An 18782-nucleotide genomic window follows, 5' to 3' on the forward strand; every position below is an offset into this window, starting at 1 on the left:
ACAGCGCCTTTTCTATAAACATAGAATAACAGGTTGGAAGGGATCCCAAGGACCACCTGGTCCAACCCTTCTTGGCAAAAGCACAGTCTAGACAAGATGACCCAGTACCCTGTCCAGCTGAATCCTAAGTCTCCAATGTTGGGGAATCCTCCACTTCCCTGGGAGGATTATTTTAATGGCTGATTGTTCTTATTATGAAAAATTTTCTTCTTGTGTCCAGTCAGAAACTCCCCAAGAGTAACTTGTACTCATTACCCATCATCTTTTCCACGTGACTCTTTGTAAAAAAGAGGAGCCTCCACCTTCATAGTAGATGCCCTTTAAATACTGGAACATGGTGATAAGGTCTCCACTTCGCTGCCTTTTCTCAAGGCTGAACATGTAATACAACAGCCTTGCACAGCATTCACTCAGTGCCACACAGAACTCATCTATGCGGCCGTGCAGGTGGAGGGCTCAGCTGGATTCCCACCAAGAGCCCACAAGCTTGCCCAGGACCCTGGGTGAACATCTGGTAGCTGAAGACCAGGCTGCTACCACTATGCTGCCACCATGTCAAGCCAGTCAGCTATAATGACGTTCACAAAAGACAAATGTATACACCTTTGGATTGCAGCATGGATCAAGTATCACATTTTTTCAAGCTTTTGACACATAGAAACATAGAATCATTTAGGTTGGAATAGACCTGCAAGGTCAAGTCCGACTGTCAACCTAGTATTAACAAGTCCACCACTAAACCACGTCCCTAAATACCACATCTACGCACCTTTTAAATACCTCCAGGGATGGTGACTCAACCACTTCCCTGAGCAGCCTGTACAATGCTTGATAACCCCTCTGGTGAATAAATTTTTCCTAATATCTAATCTAAGCCTCCCCTGGTACAACTTGAGGCCATTTCCTCTTGTCCTATTCGTTCCCATCTGCATTTCTCCCCACTCTAGATTAAATAATTATTTGAAATGCTGGATAAAGTTTTTTAGTGTTAGTGCATATAAAAGCATACTCTTCTTCCTTCAATTCACATCTTTTTGAATAGGCTAAACACCTAGGTTTTAATAGGGACTGTTCAAGCAGTAATTATTTTTTCACCACAGGAATTCTGTTTCTGGCCTAGTTTCTCGGCACAGTTCTCAACACTAAAATTACTTCAAAACATTAATATTATGACTTACAAAACAGAGTTGATTTTTTTTCCATATTCCAGTTAACTGAAACTGTGAGAAGCAAGTGCAGCACAGCTTGTTTCAACCAGCACCAGAGAAAATTCTTGGATTCTGCCTTTTTAACACAATCATATTGTGATCACTGGTGACTGCAAAAAGAAAGATTCCAAGACAAAACATAACAAGCACCAACACCTTAAAACCATTTTTAAAAGGTAAGATGGGTCTTTAAAGTGTTCAATAAAATTTGCAGGATGGATTAGAAGACTAACCTCCATGTATGTCCACACCATGAATCAGAAAAGAATGACTGGCATTAACAAAAAAAGGGCAACACAATAAGAAACTCAGGAAACACGGAAGTACCTCCCATGAACCGACAAAAGTTGCCATGTTCATTAAAGAGAAATGCAGAGGAAGTCAGAAATATTCTAAACAATAACTTGGCTTCTGGTAGCTGCCACGTGTCATGCATTCCAGACATAAGCCCTAACTCCTTCAAGTCTGTATAAAATTTCCCAAAAAAAGAAAACAACAGGGTCAATACATATAAAAAGAGGAAGGACACATCCAGAAAAATCTCTACCACCCTAATGCTTCTTCCTCCCCATTTTATTGTGTCTCTTCAGCTTTCCTCACTTTAAAAAAAAAAAGAGAAAAAATTGCATTTCCTCACTGCTGTATATACCTAAAAGTTAATCAACTTGTTAATAAACTTACAGGTTGCTCAAGATGGCCATACATGGCTATTACAATAATATTGAGCAGAGCGGAATTTATCAAAGTTTTGATAAAACCCAGACCAAGTAACACTGATTATTTACCAGACCAGTGATAAAAAAAAAAAAAAAGTGTTGCTCCTCAAACACTGAGAATCTCATCAGTAAAACTGATCGCACACTGTATTTATTTCTCTAGAACCTATTCTAAAATGCCAAACATGTTGGCCTCTTACTGAATCCCATGAAGCCCTCTGACTACATTGACATTAATCCTCAAAATGTCCCATTAGAGTTTAGGTCTGTTTATTTAACCTTTCTATGTATCTAGGAGATAACCATTAAATCAAAGACTATGTCAGATAAAAGCAGTTCTACCTACTGATTTTGAAATGGTGGTGTGTTCCTGGCTATTTTGGGAAGGGGGGGACGGGGCACATGGATTTCTGTATTTCTTTTTAAAGAAGAAATAATTAATTCTTTTCTCCTTCCACCTCACCTTTGTAGAACATCAACAAGCCATCACCATCATCAAAATAACTCCCACACAAAAGGAGACCAAGTGAACAGCTGCAGATTCTTCGTAATCGCTAGTAAATCTGCTCAACAAAGCAGTAGTGCTGCATCCTATAATCCCCACTCTAATGAAATCAAACCACCTGGAACTGGTAGGGCATAGGAGCTTGTCACTCAGGTACCATGCTGCAGTAGTATCTGCAATGCACTTAACAGAAATAGAATTAATTGTCATCCTCTCAAAAGTTGATCCATTAACACTACCGTGTTAGGCTGTGATAAAAAGGAGACATGATTGGTAATGCTGAGGCTTAGCTTCTCTCATGGGAATATTTCCGAATGTTCTTAAATTAGGAAAGCTTTTATACCCTTCTGAAACAGTACATAGATTACCATTTTTGTTTCACAAGCTTTTGTGTTCCACATTTGTTCAATTCTTTATAAATATTGCTCTAAAGGAAAGGTCAATGGCAAAAGTCTACAGATACATTCAATATCAAGCAAACTTTCCAAATAGCCAAGTTGAGCCAAAGTCTAAGAAACTGAGTAAGCCTAGAGCAAACTAAAGGCCAGGTGCACGTGATTAAAAAACACAAAACAAAACACACAAAAAATACACCACCAAAAAAAACCACCAAGGTGTTAACTCCCAATATAAATCCCAGCTAACAAAAAAAAATTAAGAATAGAAAAAACACCACCCACCCACAACACCACCCACCCAAACTCTCCCAAACCTACAAGTATTTTTAATGTATTAGATCTGCTACTGTTTCCTCCTTTCTACGAAAGGAAATGGACTATGTACTATTTCAGCTACGGACTGTTTTCCCCACCTTTCACGTCTTCTGAACTTTTTTTAGGTAGCTACAACATAGCTTTAAGTATCAAGTGCAATTTTTTTATTGATCTAGGTAACATTTCCAGTTTAAAAAGTGTTTCACTTACCCTAAAAAACTAATGTTAGGTTAATATCCTGACCAATCCTTGCCTGTAAGTAGTATTACCAATCTTCTACAAGCAGGTATGTAATACTAGATTTCAAATCTTTCTATTGAAGAACTCCTCTGCAATGAACAAATCAGCAGAAATGATGATACAGAATAAAATAAGAGAAAGTTACAAAAATAATAATAATAGGAAGGTAAATAGTTGACAGGTTTTGTAGAAGTCACACGTCACAAACCTTTTAGAGTTACCAGAAGCATTGGTATAGCATACATTAACTTGGGGGGAAAAAAGTTTTACGAGGTCCTTCACCCATTGCTTGGGGGGGGGGGGGGGGGGGGGGGGGCGGGGCGGGGAGGAATGACACTGTAAATTCATAAAGGGCAAATGTCTTGCATTAATAGATGCCCAGGAACAAGGATGAGTATAGTGAGGTGGTAACACTTACTAATGACAAAAGACTCAAACCTAAAACCGAAGGCAAAGCTATAGGCTTTCAGTATCCCCACCAACAAAGTGATAAAACATCAAATAAAATTCCATGCTGATAGGTGCAAACTGTGCACATTTAGCAAAACACATAGCCACTTTTATAACATTGGACTTAAAATTAGCCATCATTACTCAGCAAATAGGTTCTGGCAGCACTATGGAGAATTCAGAGAATTGAGCTCAGTTCTCAGGGTTAGTCAGGAAAAGAAAGGGAATAGTAAATTGTAATGCTTAGTGAAGATACTGAAGGAGGAGGTATCATTTTGTCCTTAACAGTCATTAGTAGCTGCTGACAAACAAAATGTGAGGCTAGAATAGCACTAGTCTTTCTTATAAGTCAGAGGCAATCGACTTATTTAGGGAAAAAGAAAATCTCATTAAATCTCAGAGTGAGAGATGGGTATAAAAAACCCAGCGTTTTTCTCCTTGGCACAGCCAGAAGCCTGTGGAAGCATGGCCACCCTTCACTGCTATCTAGCTGACCTCCTCCTTCCCAGCCCTTCCCACCACTGTCCTAAAAACACCTTCTGGGCTCAGTGTGACCACGACCTTGTCCCTACCGGGCTCACCCCCAAACTGATAACAAGGGGGCACACAGAAGTCACCCCTCATCCCTACCACAACCAACTCACGGCACCTGGGTTACAGTTAGGCCCTCAAGAGGAGGAAAACATTCCCTCCACAAAGCGCTTCTCAGTATCCATGGCACATCCTCCTAAGCCAACCCCACTCAGAAGGGCAGAAAAGAAAGGATGTGTGCAGAACAAAACAACCCTTGATGCTTTGCTTCCCAAAGGGGCAGAGAGTACAGCGTACATCAGGCTGCTCTCAAATTTGAGACCCACTGTAATAGCAAGCACTAAGGGTGGGGGGAAAAGAAAGAAAAAGGAAAAAAAAAAAAAAAAGACAAACCAACACACTATTTAGGATCACATAGGATGCAATTTCAAGAGCAGCACCCCGATGTATGCATACACACGCTCAGCTCCTCTCCTCCCTTCTGCAAAATACAGCCTTCACTAATGAGCATATGGTGGGGCAAGCACAGACTAGCCAGACAATCTTCTTCGATGGTACAGGGAGCTCTACCTACAAATTCCTTGGGCTGGCTGACATAAATCACTTTGCAGCTGCAAGATGACTTTAGCTGTACGTACACTCCTCTGGCTTCCCTTCTTCTCTTATCATACTGCTCATAAAAGCCTAAACCGAGGTTAGACAGCAGCCCCTGGCTTCAAAAACCTACTTCAGGCCAAAAATAAAAGCAAGTTCTGCCCTCGGTGTATTATTTCGGTAGAGTATTTTTTCTTAGGATTAGTTAACATTAGCATAAGATGTTCATTTGGCTGGTAACCCAAAACTATTCTCTGAAGAGATTGCTGCTGCCATCTACCGACAACTTCCATTACAAACAAAACATAAAGCGACTTGTAACAGGTTATTTCTAAAACGAGACCAACCGATTGAATAAAAAAGCCCAGCATGCACAAACTGGCAGCCAGGCGACATTATCTATCCAACAGGATAATGAAGCATGAATAATACATCATATGAGGCACAGACTCCTCTCAGCGAAGGAAGAGTTTAGCAGCAGTATCCTGACAAAATTATTTACTGCCTCGTACAGGACAATAATGCAACCCATTGTTTTCTGGAGTGAGGTTTTTTTGTTTGTTTTTTAAATAAAAGGAGGGGGGTTCTTTCAACTTCTAGTCACATAATGCTAAAGAAATGTAGGTGTACTACTTCAAAAATCAACCTTTTAACTTTCTTTCGCATTGTCTTTTAGGAGTAATATCTCAGCTCAAATTAACATAATCAATAGTGTCAGTTCCGTGCTTGATTTTAAACAGTTTTTCTCTTCCTAAGGGGTTCTTCACTGGAACGTGCTGTGAAGTGAAACAGTCTCATAGGCCCAGCAGTTCTTCCAGCTATAGTTGATATCGACTTCAGAACACAAACCAAAACATTTCCATGATTCCCTTCAGCGCAGATTCACAGAATGCAGCAGGAGTTGTCTCATTGTAGCATATTAATCCACTAGTTATTAGTCTTCCTCTCTCCCTAGGTTTCTTTCACACACTAAGAGCTGATACCCAGTGAGACAACTGCCAAGTAATTGCAGTCTGCTCAGCCAGAGACCGCTATTACGTATTGTCCACTTAGCACCTGTACGCAGAGTTGCAAAGCCTTTCTCGTTTCCAACATAACTATCAGGTCTTCTCCAAAACCAGACAACTGTACAATTCATCAATAAAAACCGTGGCTTGTATCACAAAATGCATTACCCAAGTCTCCCAAAATAGCTATGGAAGCTAACAGAGTCCTGATCTTGCAAAACTTACCTCAAATAGTGAATGTCTGCTCAGCCCCAGGACTCTCTGCAGCCATGCGTGAAGCTGCTCAACAGAAACATCTGGCAGACCCCACACTCTTTGAGAGCCACCACAGGGCTCACGGCAGCACCAAACTGAGCAAGAGCCAGTGAACCCAGACAGAACCACATTTTGTTCAACGCTGTTATCTATACAATTACCTATTCTGAACAAGACTGGTGCTTGATTACTGCCAATTATGTAATTGTAACATATACAATTCCATATATTATGCAATTATAACACACCAATTGCTGCAGGAATAGTGGACAACACAACTATAAAAAAAACCCACAACACCTAGCTAATTACATTAGATAACACAAATTCAGAGGTTCTCTCAGATTAAGTGTTTATATACATCACTAGAGCATTTATAAATGCAGTCCAAGCACCACAGGACCCTACAATATTATCCTCCGTATAGATACAGAACATAGACATTCAACCACAAGAAAGCTGGAGACTTTATACATCACAGACATGCTAGCCTGTGTCAGCCTACACAAGCCAATGGCCATCAAAAATATAGGATTATCATTGCGAACTTCTTGTAAACATCATAGCAAAGAAGATTTGTAAAGGCAGAACTTTCATTATTTGCAAATGTGATTAGTTTACACTTTTTACCATCTTCCTTGTTGGTTTCACAGACCTGTGAAAGCAAGCACTGCGTGCTAGACACAGCTCAAGAGTCAGAAGAACTTTAAATGAAGAACAGGTAGGGTATTGGAGCCTGCGGAAAATCTTCACGCTGAAAACAAAGAGCTTACCAAAGGAAGGACGTAACAGTCAGATGCAAGGGACAGAGTAACACTATAAAAAAAAAACCAAAAAAAAAAAACCACACATGACAAAACCCTAGGAAAGTTATTTTTGCAAGAGCTCGCATGGATATAATCAAATTTCATCTTTCTCAAGATCAGGAGAAGGGTATTTCAGTAAATGAAAATGCAAAATAAGATTATCCCAGTCCAGAGTTTTAGGTGATAAAGAGATAGAAACAGTGGTCTATCTTAAAACGGATCTGCAAAACAGACACAGCCAGAACGTTAATACTTTGAAACACATTCCTGTTGAAAGCAATCCTAAAAATGGTATGAGTAGCAGGAAGAGAAGTGATGTTTGCTTCAGCCATCAAAAGCTATGGGAGGAAGAACTTGACAGGAAAGATTAAGCAGCTGTTTGATTCCTGCTGAAATTGAATTTATGGCTAAATGCACAGGAAGAGGTCTCTGAAAGGCAAGATGAAAGTGTAGTTTGGACAAACAGGTATTGAGGCAAATCTATATGCAATTCTGTACTGAAGAATACGCAGGTTTAAGTTACAATTTTCTTACATATGCTTCAACTCTAGGTACAGCACATTACGAAAACCCAAAAAGAATAAAGTTGAAGGAAGAAGTTAAGAATGACCAGGAAAAAAATGGAGACACAGTCAGAGGGTGAGCTAGCATTGGAAGTGGCAGACAGTTGCATGAACAAGAGAGATCATTCTTAGCTCTTGTTTGGAAGAGGTTATTCAAAAGACATTAGTAAAAGCCTGTTCCGTAGAGCACAAGGGATAACAACAGGACCAGGGAGGATACTGGGATGGAAATGCAATGGGTGACACTGTACACAGAGTAGTAATAGACTTCAGGTATCAAAGACAGTCATGGGCACAAGTGGGAAGCAGCAGGTCAAGGACAGGCACACACAAAAAAAGGAAGGATTAAAGTATGCTTATGCCATGAAAAAATCTACAGGAAAGGCAGACATCATGGAACAAGTTAAGCAAGAGATGAAAGCAGACACAGAAGAAAACCAGGAGACAGAATGGAATTACCAAAGCAAGCACAGGTTATAAAAAAAGTCTGCCTCTGACAGCAGTAGAAGGGAAGGGAGGACTTCATTATCTCCAGAGCAAGTCAGTAACATCTGGAGGCAGGAAGGAGAAGCAGCAAGATAAGCAAGGGAATCAAAGATGGCAAAAAGGCAGTAGGGCTTGCCAGGATCCTGTCAAGCTGGAAAGAGCGAGCTACAAAGTCTTTCAGTTCATAGTAAAAATACGAGCAAATAATTATTCTCATTACTTGATGGTCATAAATTGCATTTTCAGGTACTGTTGGAAAGTAGACTGCAACAATGGTCAGCACATATACCTCAGTGGTACTGCACAGACTCTCGATAACAGAAGCGCAGCGTGCCCCTGCTACCCCACGGCATTCTGGTGTCGCTGGGCTTGCAGTGGTCTGCAGGACTTCTCAAATATACATGGCTGGGTCAGCGCTACAACTGCTTTGGAGGAACAGCTACTAAGGAAACCAAGGGTTATGTTTGCCTTCTTACTGTTCTGCCCCAGCTATTCCAGACAACTTTGCACTCCCCACGTTATCTCTTCATGAGCAGCACGAAGACACCAGCTTCCTTCCTCCTGCCACCACACTGGCATGATGTATGTACCTCATGCTTAGTAAGGGTCTACAGCTAGAGTTTACAGCATTCAGCTAGCATAGATTTCTCTGCATAGCATTCTTCCAAACCAAAATGGCTAAAAACATCAAGAAATCTTGAAAAAATCTACTATTTAAATTAAGGCATGCAAAAAAATAAGCATTATAAAATGCCTTTACAGTATAACAGATGGGGCAACACAACTGGTTATTAAATACAGGCCCAGCATAAGTAAGCGACCTTAAACATACACAAGATCTCTCACAGACTCGAATGCACGACTACACAAATAGGCCGTAATATCTTACTAAGGGAGGTTAAAAAGCCCACGTGGCAACATCCTTTCTCTTAATCCAACCAAATTCATTTGAGTTCTTAACACTGCCTGATACTTCATTTATGTGTGTATTGTTACATACATGTAAAAAAACTTGTTCCAACAGTAAGACAACAACCCACATCTCAGTTGAGTGCAGGCAGAAGTACACACAAGGCTGGGGTTGAGAATGATCAGAAACACACTAAGACTTTTGAGCCATGTAAGAGGCAATAGGGCTTCCAGATCCGCCTATGCCACCGTTTTGGCAGTTTCCACTTCCTTCTCTATTTAGCACCTTCCTACTTTAAATTAAAATCTTATTAACACAGCAACAACGTATTTCACTGAAACTTACTGAAGGGATATTGTATTACAGACATAGATGCACTTAACCGGTTCCTCAGCTTACAGTCATTGCAAAACACAGCCACAACCACTATCGTACATGTAGTATTTAGCCAAAAAAACCCCACATCAGCAGTGACATTCAATCCCAAAGCAATGCTACACAGTGCAGCAAAACTTCCTCTGGCTGCTCAGACCTTAACACTTAAACTGATACAGAGCATGCTCTAGAAAATTGAAATCACTGCTGAAAAATGGTTTATAAGTAGTACATCCTTAGCCAGAAGAGGCACTTACTTCAAGATGCCCTGGAGAGATCACTGATTTACAGAATGCTAAACCACACACACAGTCCAACAGACCAGAAAATGCTCCACAGCTTCAATATAACTAATCTCACTCTGTGAGAATATTTAAGATATCAAATTGGAAGGAAAAATACAAAAGCTATACAGCTATGCTGAAACGCTGAAAGTACATTGTGTATGCCTGCCTAACTGCAGAAAAGATTCATTGATATATTCTCACATTTTTATGGCAGAACTTACATACAACTATGCCGTGAAAACCTGAATAACATTTTCACAGCTGCATTACAATGTAATTCACATCAGAACCTCAGAAGTATGTAATTATTCTATTATTTCTACCTTGCATGTCATTCTCTGGTTATTGATTTATGAGTCAATCTGAAATCTTACTTTGAGGCTTTTTTGCCAACTGTTAATAATACATTACACTTGTGATAAATGCTGTAACAACACAATTTACATTAAGCTTTTACAAACACTGCAAGAAAGCTTGTGATTATTGACAGCACAGCCATTTAGATCTGCTCATTAATCTTGTCTACAAAATCCTAAGCCCAACAACGCATTTGGTTTAAGGAAAGGTAATTTATTACAAAAGAATTTTCAAAATATTCACCACCCTTTTACTTAATTCTCTGGGGCATTAGGTATACTGTAGCCCTCCCATTTACACCTGTGTAGTTAAGTCTGTCATTTCTTCAATACAAATCCCTTGTTTTCAGAGGATTGGGAAACAAGTGTATAGATTAACTATGGTACAAACGTGCCATGTAAGTTTGCTATCACACTATTGTTCAGATTAGAAAAAAATAAAAGACAGGTTTATATTTTGTGTGTGAAGTATGACTGCTAATTTAAGATACTTTCAACCCTAGTAACAACCTTTATTTTAAATACGGTCATCCGTATAACTAAACTTCTTCTACATGATAATTTTAAAAAAATCAATACATCATAAAAATCATAAAAGGCAACATTTCACACACAGAAGTAGCATGAGTCTATTGAGCCAGTCCATAGGCAAACTAATTGGAATGGTTACCTCCACAGGATCATTAAACCACAAACCAATAAAGATTTACACAACAGATGCTAATGACTCTCCTACAGAATCCACTACAGACTATTGATCAAAAATCCATTTTAAAATAAATTCCTAAATACATATTCAAAAATAAGTAGGGATGTCAAAATGTTTACTCAATAAAACATAATGGGCCCTCTGGAGCTATTACTGAGATGCAAAAATATAATTGTACTTTTTAGTGTATCTTTTTATGTGTAGATTGCAAAGTAGTTTACAAAACGGGCTAAGTATCAGCATTACCATTTGGGAATACTGGTATATGGGAAAATGAACCATAGATGGGTTAGGTACGTTCTTTCTTTACTTCAGTAGCAATCGCTCCAAATTCACACATATAGAGCAAACAACAGTTTAGGATTTTTAACCACAGGTGTGAAGGGGCAGAGGGAAGAGGAGAAATCCAGCCCCAAATTGGCATGAAGATTGAAAGAGATTGAGAAAGATTAATCTGTTTACTTCTTTCTTTGGGGATGGGGTGAGGACAGACACCAGAAAATTATTCTGAAGGACCTATGAACAGAAAATAGCAAGGAAATGACACAGCATGACATTTGATACAAAAATACACACTGGTCTTTAAAAAAAACTACTTCTAATCAAAAGCTCCCTCCTATGCCAATGAAAAAAGGCACGTAAGTTTAAAATATTTATTAGACAAATTAGCAACTGTTGCCCAGCAATCTTCTTCCCCATGTCCCACTCTCATGAGTTCTGGAAAAAAAGTACCTCCTAGCTGGAACTGGGTAGAATCTAAGTAAATAACCCGTATACCACATACTTTAGGTGAGGCACATAATGCTTTCTAGTTCCAAATCTTAACTGTTTTGAAAACACTATCTATTAATACTGTTTTTACAGATTTTGGACTAGGAACCATAAGAATTGCACCAAGATTAGCATGATGTCAAACTTTTCCTTGGAGGCTCTGTCACACACGAGGCTCCCCAGCCTAGTCACACTGCTAACCGCAGCTTTAGGGAACAGTTTCAGAACTACTGCCTTAAAAGCGTTGTATACCAACTGCGTTTCATAGGAAGTGGCATGTGTGCCTTTCCATCCTGAGAAGTGGACAGAAAGCCTACCCACATGAACAACATACAGTTCCCACAGGAGATCATACCTGGTTGGTTGACTTTGGCAGGCTGCCAGCCACCTACCCAGCTGCTCTCTTATTCCCCCTTCTTAACAGGACTGGTGGAGAAAAAATTCGAAAGCTTGCGGGTCAAGATGTAGACCAAGGGATCACTCATCAATTAACATCACTGGCAAAACAGACCCAACACAGGAAAAATCAATTTATTGCCCATTAAAACTGACCTGGATAGGGAGAAACAGAGACAAGAACTACAGCAGCTTCCTCCCAACCTCTTTTTTCCCCAGGCTCAACTTCAATCATTCGTTCTCAACTCCTCTACCTCCTCCTCCCCACCCTCCAAGTAGCACAGAGGCCACGGGGTTGTAGTCAGTCCATAACAGTTCCTCTCTGCCACTCTTTCCTCCTCACTCTTTTCCTCTGCTCCAACATAGGGTCCCTCCTATGGGCTGCAGGCACTGAAGACCTGCTGCAGCACGAGTCCTCTGCATGGGCTACAGCTCCTTCCAGTAGAACCCACTCCAGCATGGGCTGCGGATGATTCAGGGCATATCCACATGCTCCAGTATGGTCCCCTCCACAGGCTGCAGGGGAATATCTGCTCTTGCAGCTGGAGCAGATCCTTCCTTTCCTTCTCTGACCTTGCTGTTTGCAGGGCTATTTTTCACAGTCCTTCACTGCTGTACAGCATTTTGCCCTTTCTTAAATACATTTTCCCAGCGGCACCACTTGCTTGGTCACAGCTGTGTCCTGTGGTAGGTCTGTTGCAGAGCCCGTGACCTTTTCTCACAGAGACCACTCCTGCAGACCCCTTGCCACCATAACTCTGCCACTTGCAACCAATACAATAAGGCAGGAAATCCATCTGGGGGAAGCAAATGCCCACCACCGACAAAAAAAAAAAAAAATTAAAAAAAAAAAATCAAAGCCACCCATCTACCCAATCAAAACCACCCACCTACCCACGCCACACTGAAGTCTACAAAGTAAAATTTTCACTAACGCTAGCAGATGCTGGATCATGCCTCAGGCCTACAAGTAGGTCTACTTCTTAGGCCACTTAAAAGTCCAAAATAGTCAACTCCACTGCTAGACCAGGGAAAATAAATGTCCTTAAGATGCCCACTAGGTTATTCTGCTGCATCCAAAACATGACAAAGCAGAGGAATAAACCACATTTTTTCCCTACAATGAGAATGTACTACTACACTACTTAAGATTTACAGCACAGATAAGTGGGGAGGCATCCTTTGCAATTTGATAGAGAAGATTCTTCTTACACAAGTAGCATAATTTATGTACATTTGAACTAGAATGAGAGTCTGTCATTAAACTATAAGAATTTGTATAGGCAGACATGCACATGCCTCTGACAGCAGTTAATGAATAGCAGCAAATCAGTCTTCAATTCATGACAGTGACTTCTGGAGTTAACTGTTCAGCATTCAGATGAGTTTCTAAAACAGGAGACTTACTTTCCTTCTGTGTCAAGCCATAAGCCATGCCAGGTTCCAGCAACAAAAATAGGAACATGGCTTCATCAGCACTGTTCTGGGCACATCTTTCACATACTACATGACTTGAATTAGTAAAGGTTTCACTAAGATATTAAAAAGCAGAAAATTGGCAACTAGGCTTATTAAGATGCTTAACAACTTTTACAATAAGACGATTTTGGGTTATACTGGCAAACTACACTCCCAAAATTCAAACTATGATTTCCTGTGTCAAGAATCTGCTTCAGATGGGATGCCTGTTCATTTCTAGAATGAGAAAAGGAAAAAAAAGAAATACAGGGTACACTCCCTTCTGTCCTCACAGCACACAAATTGCTTTGGTTTTACTTAGTATGCCTATAAATTGCATCCTTTGAAACGGGGATTTGAGATTCAAGAGATGTGTCTTTGTCAAAGAAGCTATCCTTTACAGTACCCAACAGATGAAGCCTCTGAAAATGACTGTTTTACAAATTCCTAGGATATAAGCTGACTAGCAAGCGCTACATCATTTAGTTTGATCTATTGTAAGACGCTGCCCTTTAATCACTCAGTGGTCTTGGTACTCAGCCTAGTAAGTTGTGACATTTTAAAACTCAGCACCTGCTCTATCTCACCACACTAGGGTTTCAGTGGCCAATCATCCTGCGCTCATTTGAATTTGTCTAACTTCAATTTCAAAGTTTTTCTCTTATTGTGACCTCCCTAATTAAAGGAAGTACCTAATAAAATCACCTTTTGAAAATACTCTAGCCATTAACCAAGTCACCAGTCTTTTTGATAAGCTAAATTTGTCAAATCTCCTGGTTCCTTCCATAACTTCTGCAAATTTTGAAAACTTCTTTAAACAAGGAAATCAGAATGAGATGCAGTTTTCAAGCACTGGCCTAGAAATAGAAATAAAAATTCCCCAACTATTTAATTGATTCAGGCAAACCAGAGCATTTCAAGAGGAATTCCCATTTATTTATTGCAAGCCTAAATCATTTCAGTAACAAGCCATTAATTTGCACCTCATCCTCCAAGTTTATCAAAACACACAGCTTTGCATTAGAACAGCCTGATTGGACCTAGTGGGTTCATTGATTTGCTGTTCCAACTGAGATTGCCTCATTCCATCCATTTGCACCACAGTTACACATTTGAAAAAAAACAAAAAAAAAAAGCGCCCCATCACACACCATATGAACCTAAAGTACCAATCCACACTAGACCCTCGCCCCTATAGTAACATTAATTCTGTAAATTTTCAGAGCCAAACTGATAACTACGTTTGATTTTAGCAAAACTCTCCTACTCCCCTCTTCACAGCTGCAAAGTTGATCAAAATATTTCCTGAGACTGTTTTACAAAATGCTAGAAGCTCCCATGAAAATAGGACACTTGGAAGAACATGGAATAGAAGAGAGTAATTTGAAACTTAAAGCCCTTTACTAAAAATACTTTCTGCAAGTCATACAGCAGAACGATAATGTATGAGGGTGCAACAAAGGGGTGGCCATGAGCTTGCCTTCACCTACATAAAACTTTTTGGTCCTTTTACCACACAGGGGAATGCAGCCTTATGAAACTTGAGCCAGAAAAGCCTTTACATCATACTGTCTCATTTTGTTTGCATACATACAGAAATCTATCACATACGCTCGAACGGTGCTTTAAAAGCAAATACTGCTTTAAAAGTATACCATGTGTTCATTCTTCACTATATTAAAATAAACCACTATAAAACACTGAAAAAATCTTTCAACTGGAATATAGAATCTGTCAAGCAGTACTATAGTTTCTGTCCAAATGCTGGTCTATACAGTATAAAAATATCCTAGAAGCCAATTATAAAATGCTTACTGTTAACAGGTAAGCGTCTCAAGCTTCATACTACTCCTTAATTCTTTACAATCCAGTGCTATTTTCAGGCAAGTACAGAAGCAGTGCTCATAGTACCAGACAGAAAGGGTAAGAAAAAGAGCAATGCCACACTTAGTGCTTGCTCTTCCCAGAGGATAGGAAGGATCCCAGAGGATAGGCCTCAACTCCTAATAAAGCCAACAGCAAATGAGGGCACTCAGCAGCTCCTGCAAGACTTCCATTGCATGTCAGGGTCAGACATGCATATTAATATACCCTTCATTTTAGGTATATAATTGCTTTTTACAGCAAAGGAAGGGAAGATACCACCAGTCTTCATAACTAGTTTGGTTTAAAAAAAAAAACAAAAAAAAACAAAAAAAACCCCAGACATACCACTCTAAAAATTCATAGTAAGCATTTGAAATTGCATCTTGAACATTACCACAATCCCTCATTTAGGTGTGAGATTTTGCTTTCGTTATTCCAATGGATTTGGTGGAGTCATTCTGGATTTAGACCTGTGTATGTTATGAGCAGAATGTGGCCATAGACTATTTAAGATTCAGCTAAAGAATATTGATATCATGAAGAATACCTAGTGTTATAGAAGGCAAACAATGGATATTTTTTTCATCTCCACTATTCTAATAATAGTGATATATTTTTTTGTACCTAAAAGCACAATGCCAATAGCTATCATGAAAAAGGATTACTCAAGTTCTCAGAGATCAGGCTAACACATCAAGAAAAGCACTAGGAAAATGAATTACCTTATTTTTCATTAGAAAAAGCAGATTTCCTTTCAGTCGGCACCATCTCTCTCTCGGTTCTGTATGCAAAGAAGTAAGAGATTAATAAAAACAACCTTTTGTCTTCACACATTAAATGCTTCTTAAAGAAGATGCATTAGTTATAAAGGTCAGAAAAGAAAATCATTAACAACCAAAAAAAAGCCAGCTTCACTCAGCAGCTGCCTATGTACAACATGCTGTTAAATGCCACATAACTTCCCAGAAGGTTTCTTCTACTCTGCAGCTGAGAGAATTGGTGACTGCGGCATACACTCAACAGTGTTGTCTCTGCTTTTCTCCCTTTTCCTCATATAGGAGCAGAAACAGCCATTTTAGCATGGAACAGCTTTTGCTCCCATCATTTCAAAAGATGAAATATAACCCTTGTTAAGACACAAAAACATTTATTATTCCCCTTAGATTAGAACACACTAATCTAAACTTACAATTTTCAGAAAAAAAAAAAAAGCAAATCAGTCCCAAATATTTACAGTAACTTTTCTATTACTATTTTACTACACTTTTAAAAAGTGCTTAACCAATGAGAATAACAACATTTGTGTTTATACACACACATAATCAAACTTCTAAGAACAGGGAACATTTCAGAACTTGAGGGTCAGTGAGTGAGTCAGAAAGCTTTATTTAAAGTTATCCTTCCCAAACTAGCCATTTTTAAAATTGCATCTTTTTTCTTTTACAAAGAACACTTGTGTGTATATATCTGTAGGTACAGATACATATACCTATTATGGGCATTACACATCCAGATCTTACAGTCAAACATGAACTCTTCAGACAAACCCTACATCACTTCAGATAGAAGGAACGTTTTTTTTACGCAAGACTTCCTCTTTTTTTTTTTTTATTTTTGAGAGGGCATATGAAACCCCATGTCACCAGACAGCAGCCAGCCTCAAATTGCTAAGAAACTGGAAGAACAGCTGTATCCTGAGGTCATGTTGTTCCACAGCTGCCTCTGTGCAGCTCTTACTTCTCTCAAAGCTGGCCGTGGCTAGAGACATAATATAGACCAGAGGGATGTCTTGTTACAGTAAATAAATCAAATTATCTTTTCTTCTTGATAATTTTAATTAAGATGTTTCAATAGGCCATGTTTGAAAATCAGAATAGCTTTCTTCCCCCCAGAAGAAAGCGGAAGGTTTAGACCCACAGGCACTGGGACTTACAATAACTACAACCTGGGATTATTTTTTTTTAGAAAATGAATTGAAGTCCCTGGATCTTTCCAGACCTACTGAAGTGCAAGAACAATACAGAAAAGAAGGTAATATAATTTTATGCATATCTACCAACTAAAAACGTAAACATAGTTATCAGATCCGAGCATGTTACTTCACAGTACAAGTACAGGACTCTGCTAAAACTAAATTCCATCCTCCAGAACCCTGCAGGCATCAGAAGTAAGGAATCCTGTTGCATTCGCACTGCATCTTTTGCTAATAAAAGATATTTTTATGTAGGATTGGGAAAGTCACTACCTTATAAGTGAGAAAAATAAGCAGGTCCAAAGATCAGTCAGACTAATGATGGAAAATCTATCAGTGGATAGCATATACAGTGACCAAAATCCCTCAAGAGAAATGACCCTTCCCTCAAGGAGTCATAATCTGACTACTGGGAGCCAGAAGGATTTACTGAGCAACACAAACATCCTATAATTGCATAGTTTCTTAAATGCTTCCCTAGAATCTACCACCACTGACCATAGCACAGACGGCCCACGATACTGGGTTAAATGAATGTTTGGTCTGTCTCTGGTCAACCTAAGCCTTCTAGCAGCACTATTAGCCCTCAGCGTATTTGTAAGCCAAGAAAGTTCTAAAACATCCTCATAAACAACAGATATTTACTGGACAGGGCTTGGTAGGCTGCCTATGACGAGAACAGGGAGAGAATCCTGTTGAGAAACCCCAAAGCAGCCAGAAGTGGACGCTCACTGGTACTCTGTCCAGGAATTTTGCTGCATCCTCCACAGGAAACACTGGCTATTTCCTATAAGAAAGTGTATAAAATATTCTGAAAGCGTGGCACTGAATTTTCTCAGCCCCTTATCATAACTGAGTCTGTGATGGTTTTGTGGTTTGTATTTTTTTCTAACAGAACAAAAGTAAATATCATCAAAATGAAAATCAACTGGTACAAGTGAAAATGAAACAGTCGCTGTTACTGAAATTATTTTATTAGGACTGGTTTTACAGCCAAACAGGAGCCAATTCCTAACAGCTACTGAGGGAAGAGACATTTATGCAAGCTTACTGGAAATTGAAAGACATTTAAAATATGATCATAAAAGCCTGAAGAAACCTGCAAAGGAAGTGGGAAGTGAGCCATGGAAAAACTACGATAAAAACACAGTTTTGGGGGTTGGGAGGGGCAAGTCCTGAGGAACTAGATATATAAACTCTAAACCATGGCAACTAATGACTGGTGACTAGCAATCCCTAGTAGTTAAAAAAAAATAATATATCTTTCTTTACAGGAAAAACCAATAATAATAACGCTATGTACTAGGTCTGGCTGAGCCCCATAGCAGCCCTCATAGTGCTGTGCTTTGTATTGGTAGTAGAAAGGTGTCGGTAACACACCAGTGTGTTAGCTACTGCTGAGTAGTGCTCACACAGCTTCAGAACTGTCTCTCCAACATTTCCACCACCAGTAGGCTGGGGGCAGGCAAGATCTTGGGAGGGGACACAGCAAGGACAGCTGATCCAAACTAACCAACAGGACGTTCCATACCGTATGAAGTGTGCTTAGATAAAAAGAGCAAAGAGAAAGGAGGTAGCGGGGGCATTCCTTATTTCCAATGTCTTCCT

General features: G+C 39.5%; 1 protein-coding gene across 4 annotated transcripts in view; it reads right to left on the bottom strand.

Moving 5' to 3' along the window:
• INPP4B (inositol polyphosphate-4-phosphatase type II B) overlaps positions 1-18782 on the bottom strand; it is a 356888-nt gene that overhangs the window by 295820 nt on the left and 42286 nt on the right. For 3 of the 4 annotated variants that reach the window (XM_080403492.1, XM_080403493.1, XM_080403491.1), the window contains exon 2: positions 15925-15983. The exons of the other annotated variant lie outside the window; for it this stretch is intronic. In XM_080403492.1, coding sequence (XP_080259618.1) covers positions 15925-15983 — 59 coding nt within the window. The remainder of the gene's footprint in view (positions 1-15924; positions 15984-18782) is intronic. 4 annotated transcript variants of the gene reach the window in all.

Source organism: Falco punctatus, assembly GCF_963210335.1.
Source record: "Falco punctatus genome assembly, chromosome: 1".
NCBI lineage: Eukaryota > Metazoa > Chordata > Aves > Falconiformes > Falconidae > Falco > Falco punctatus.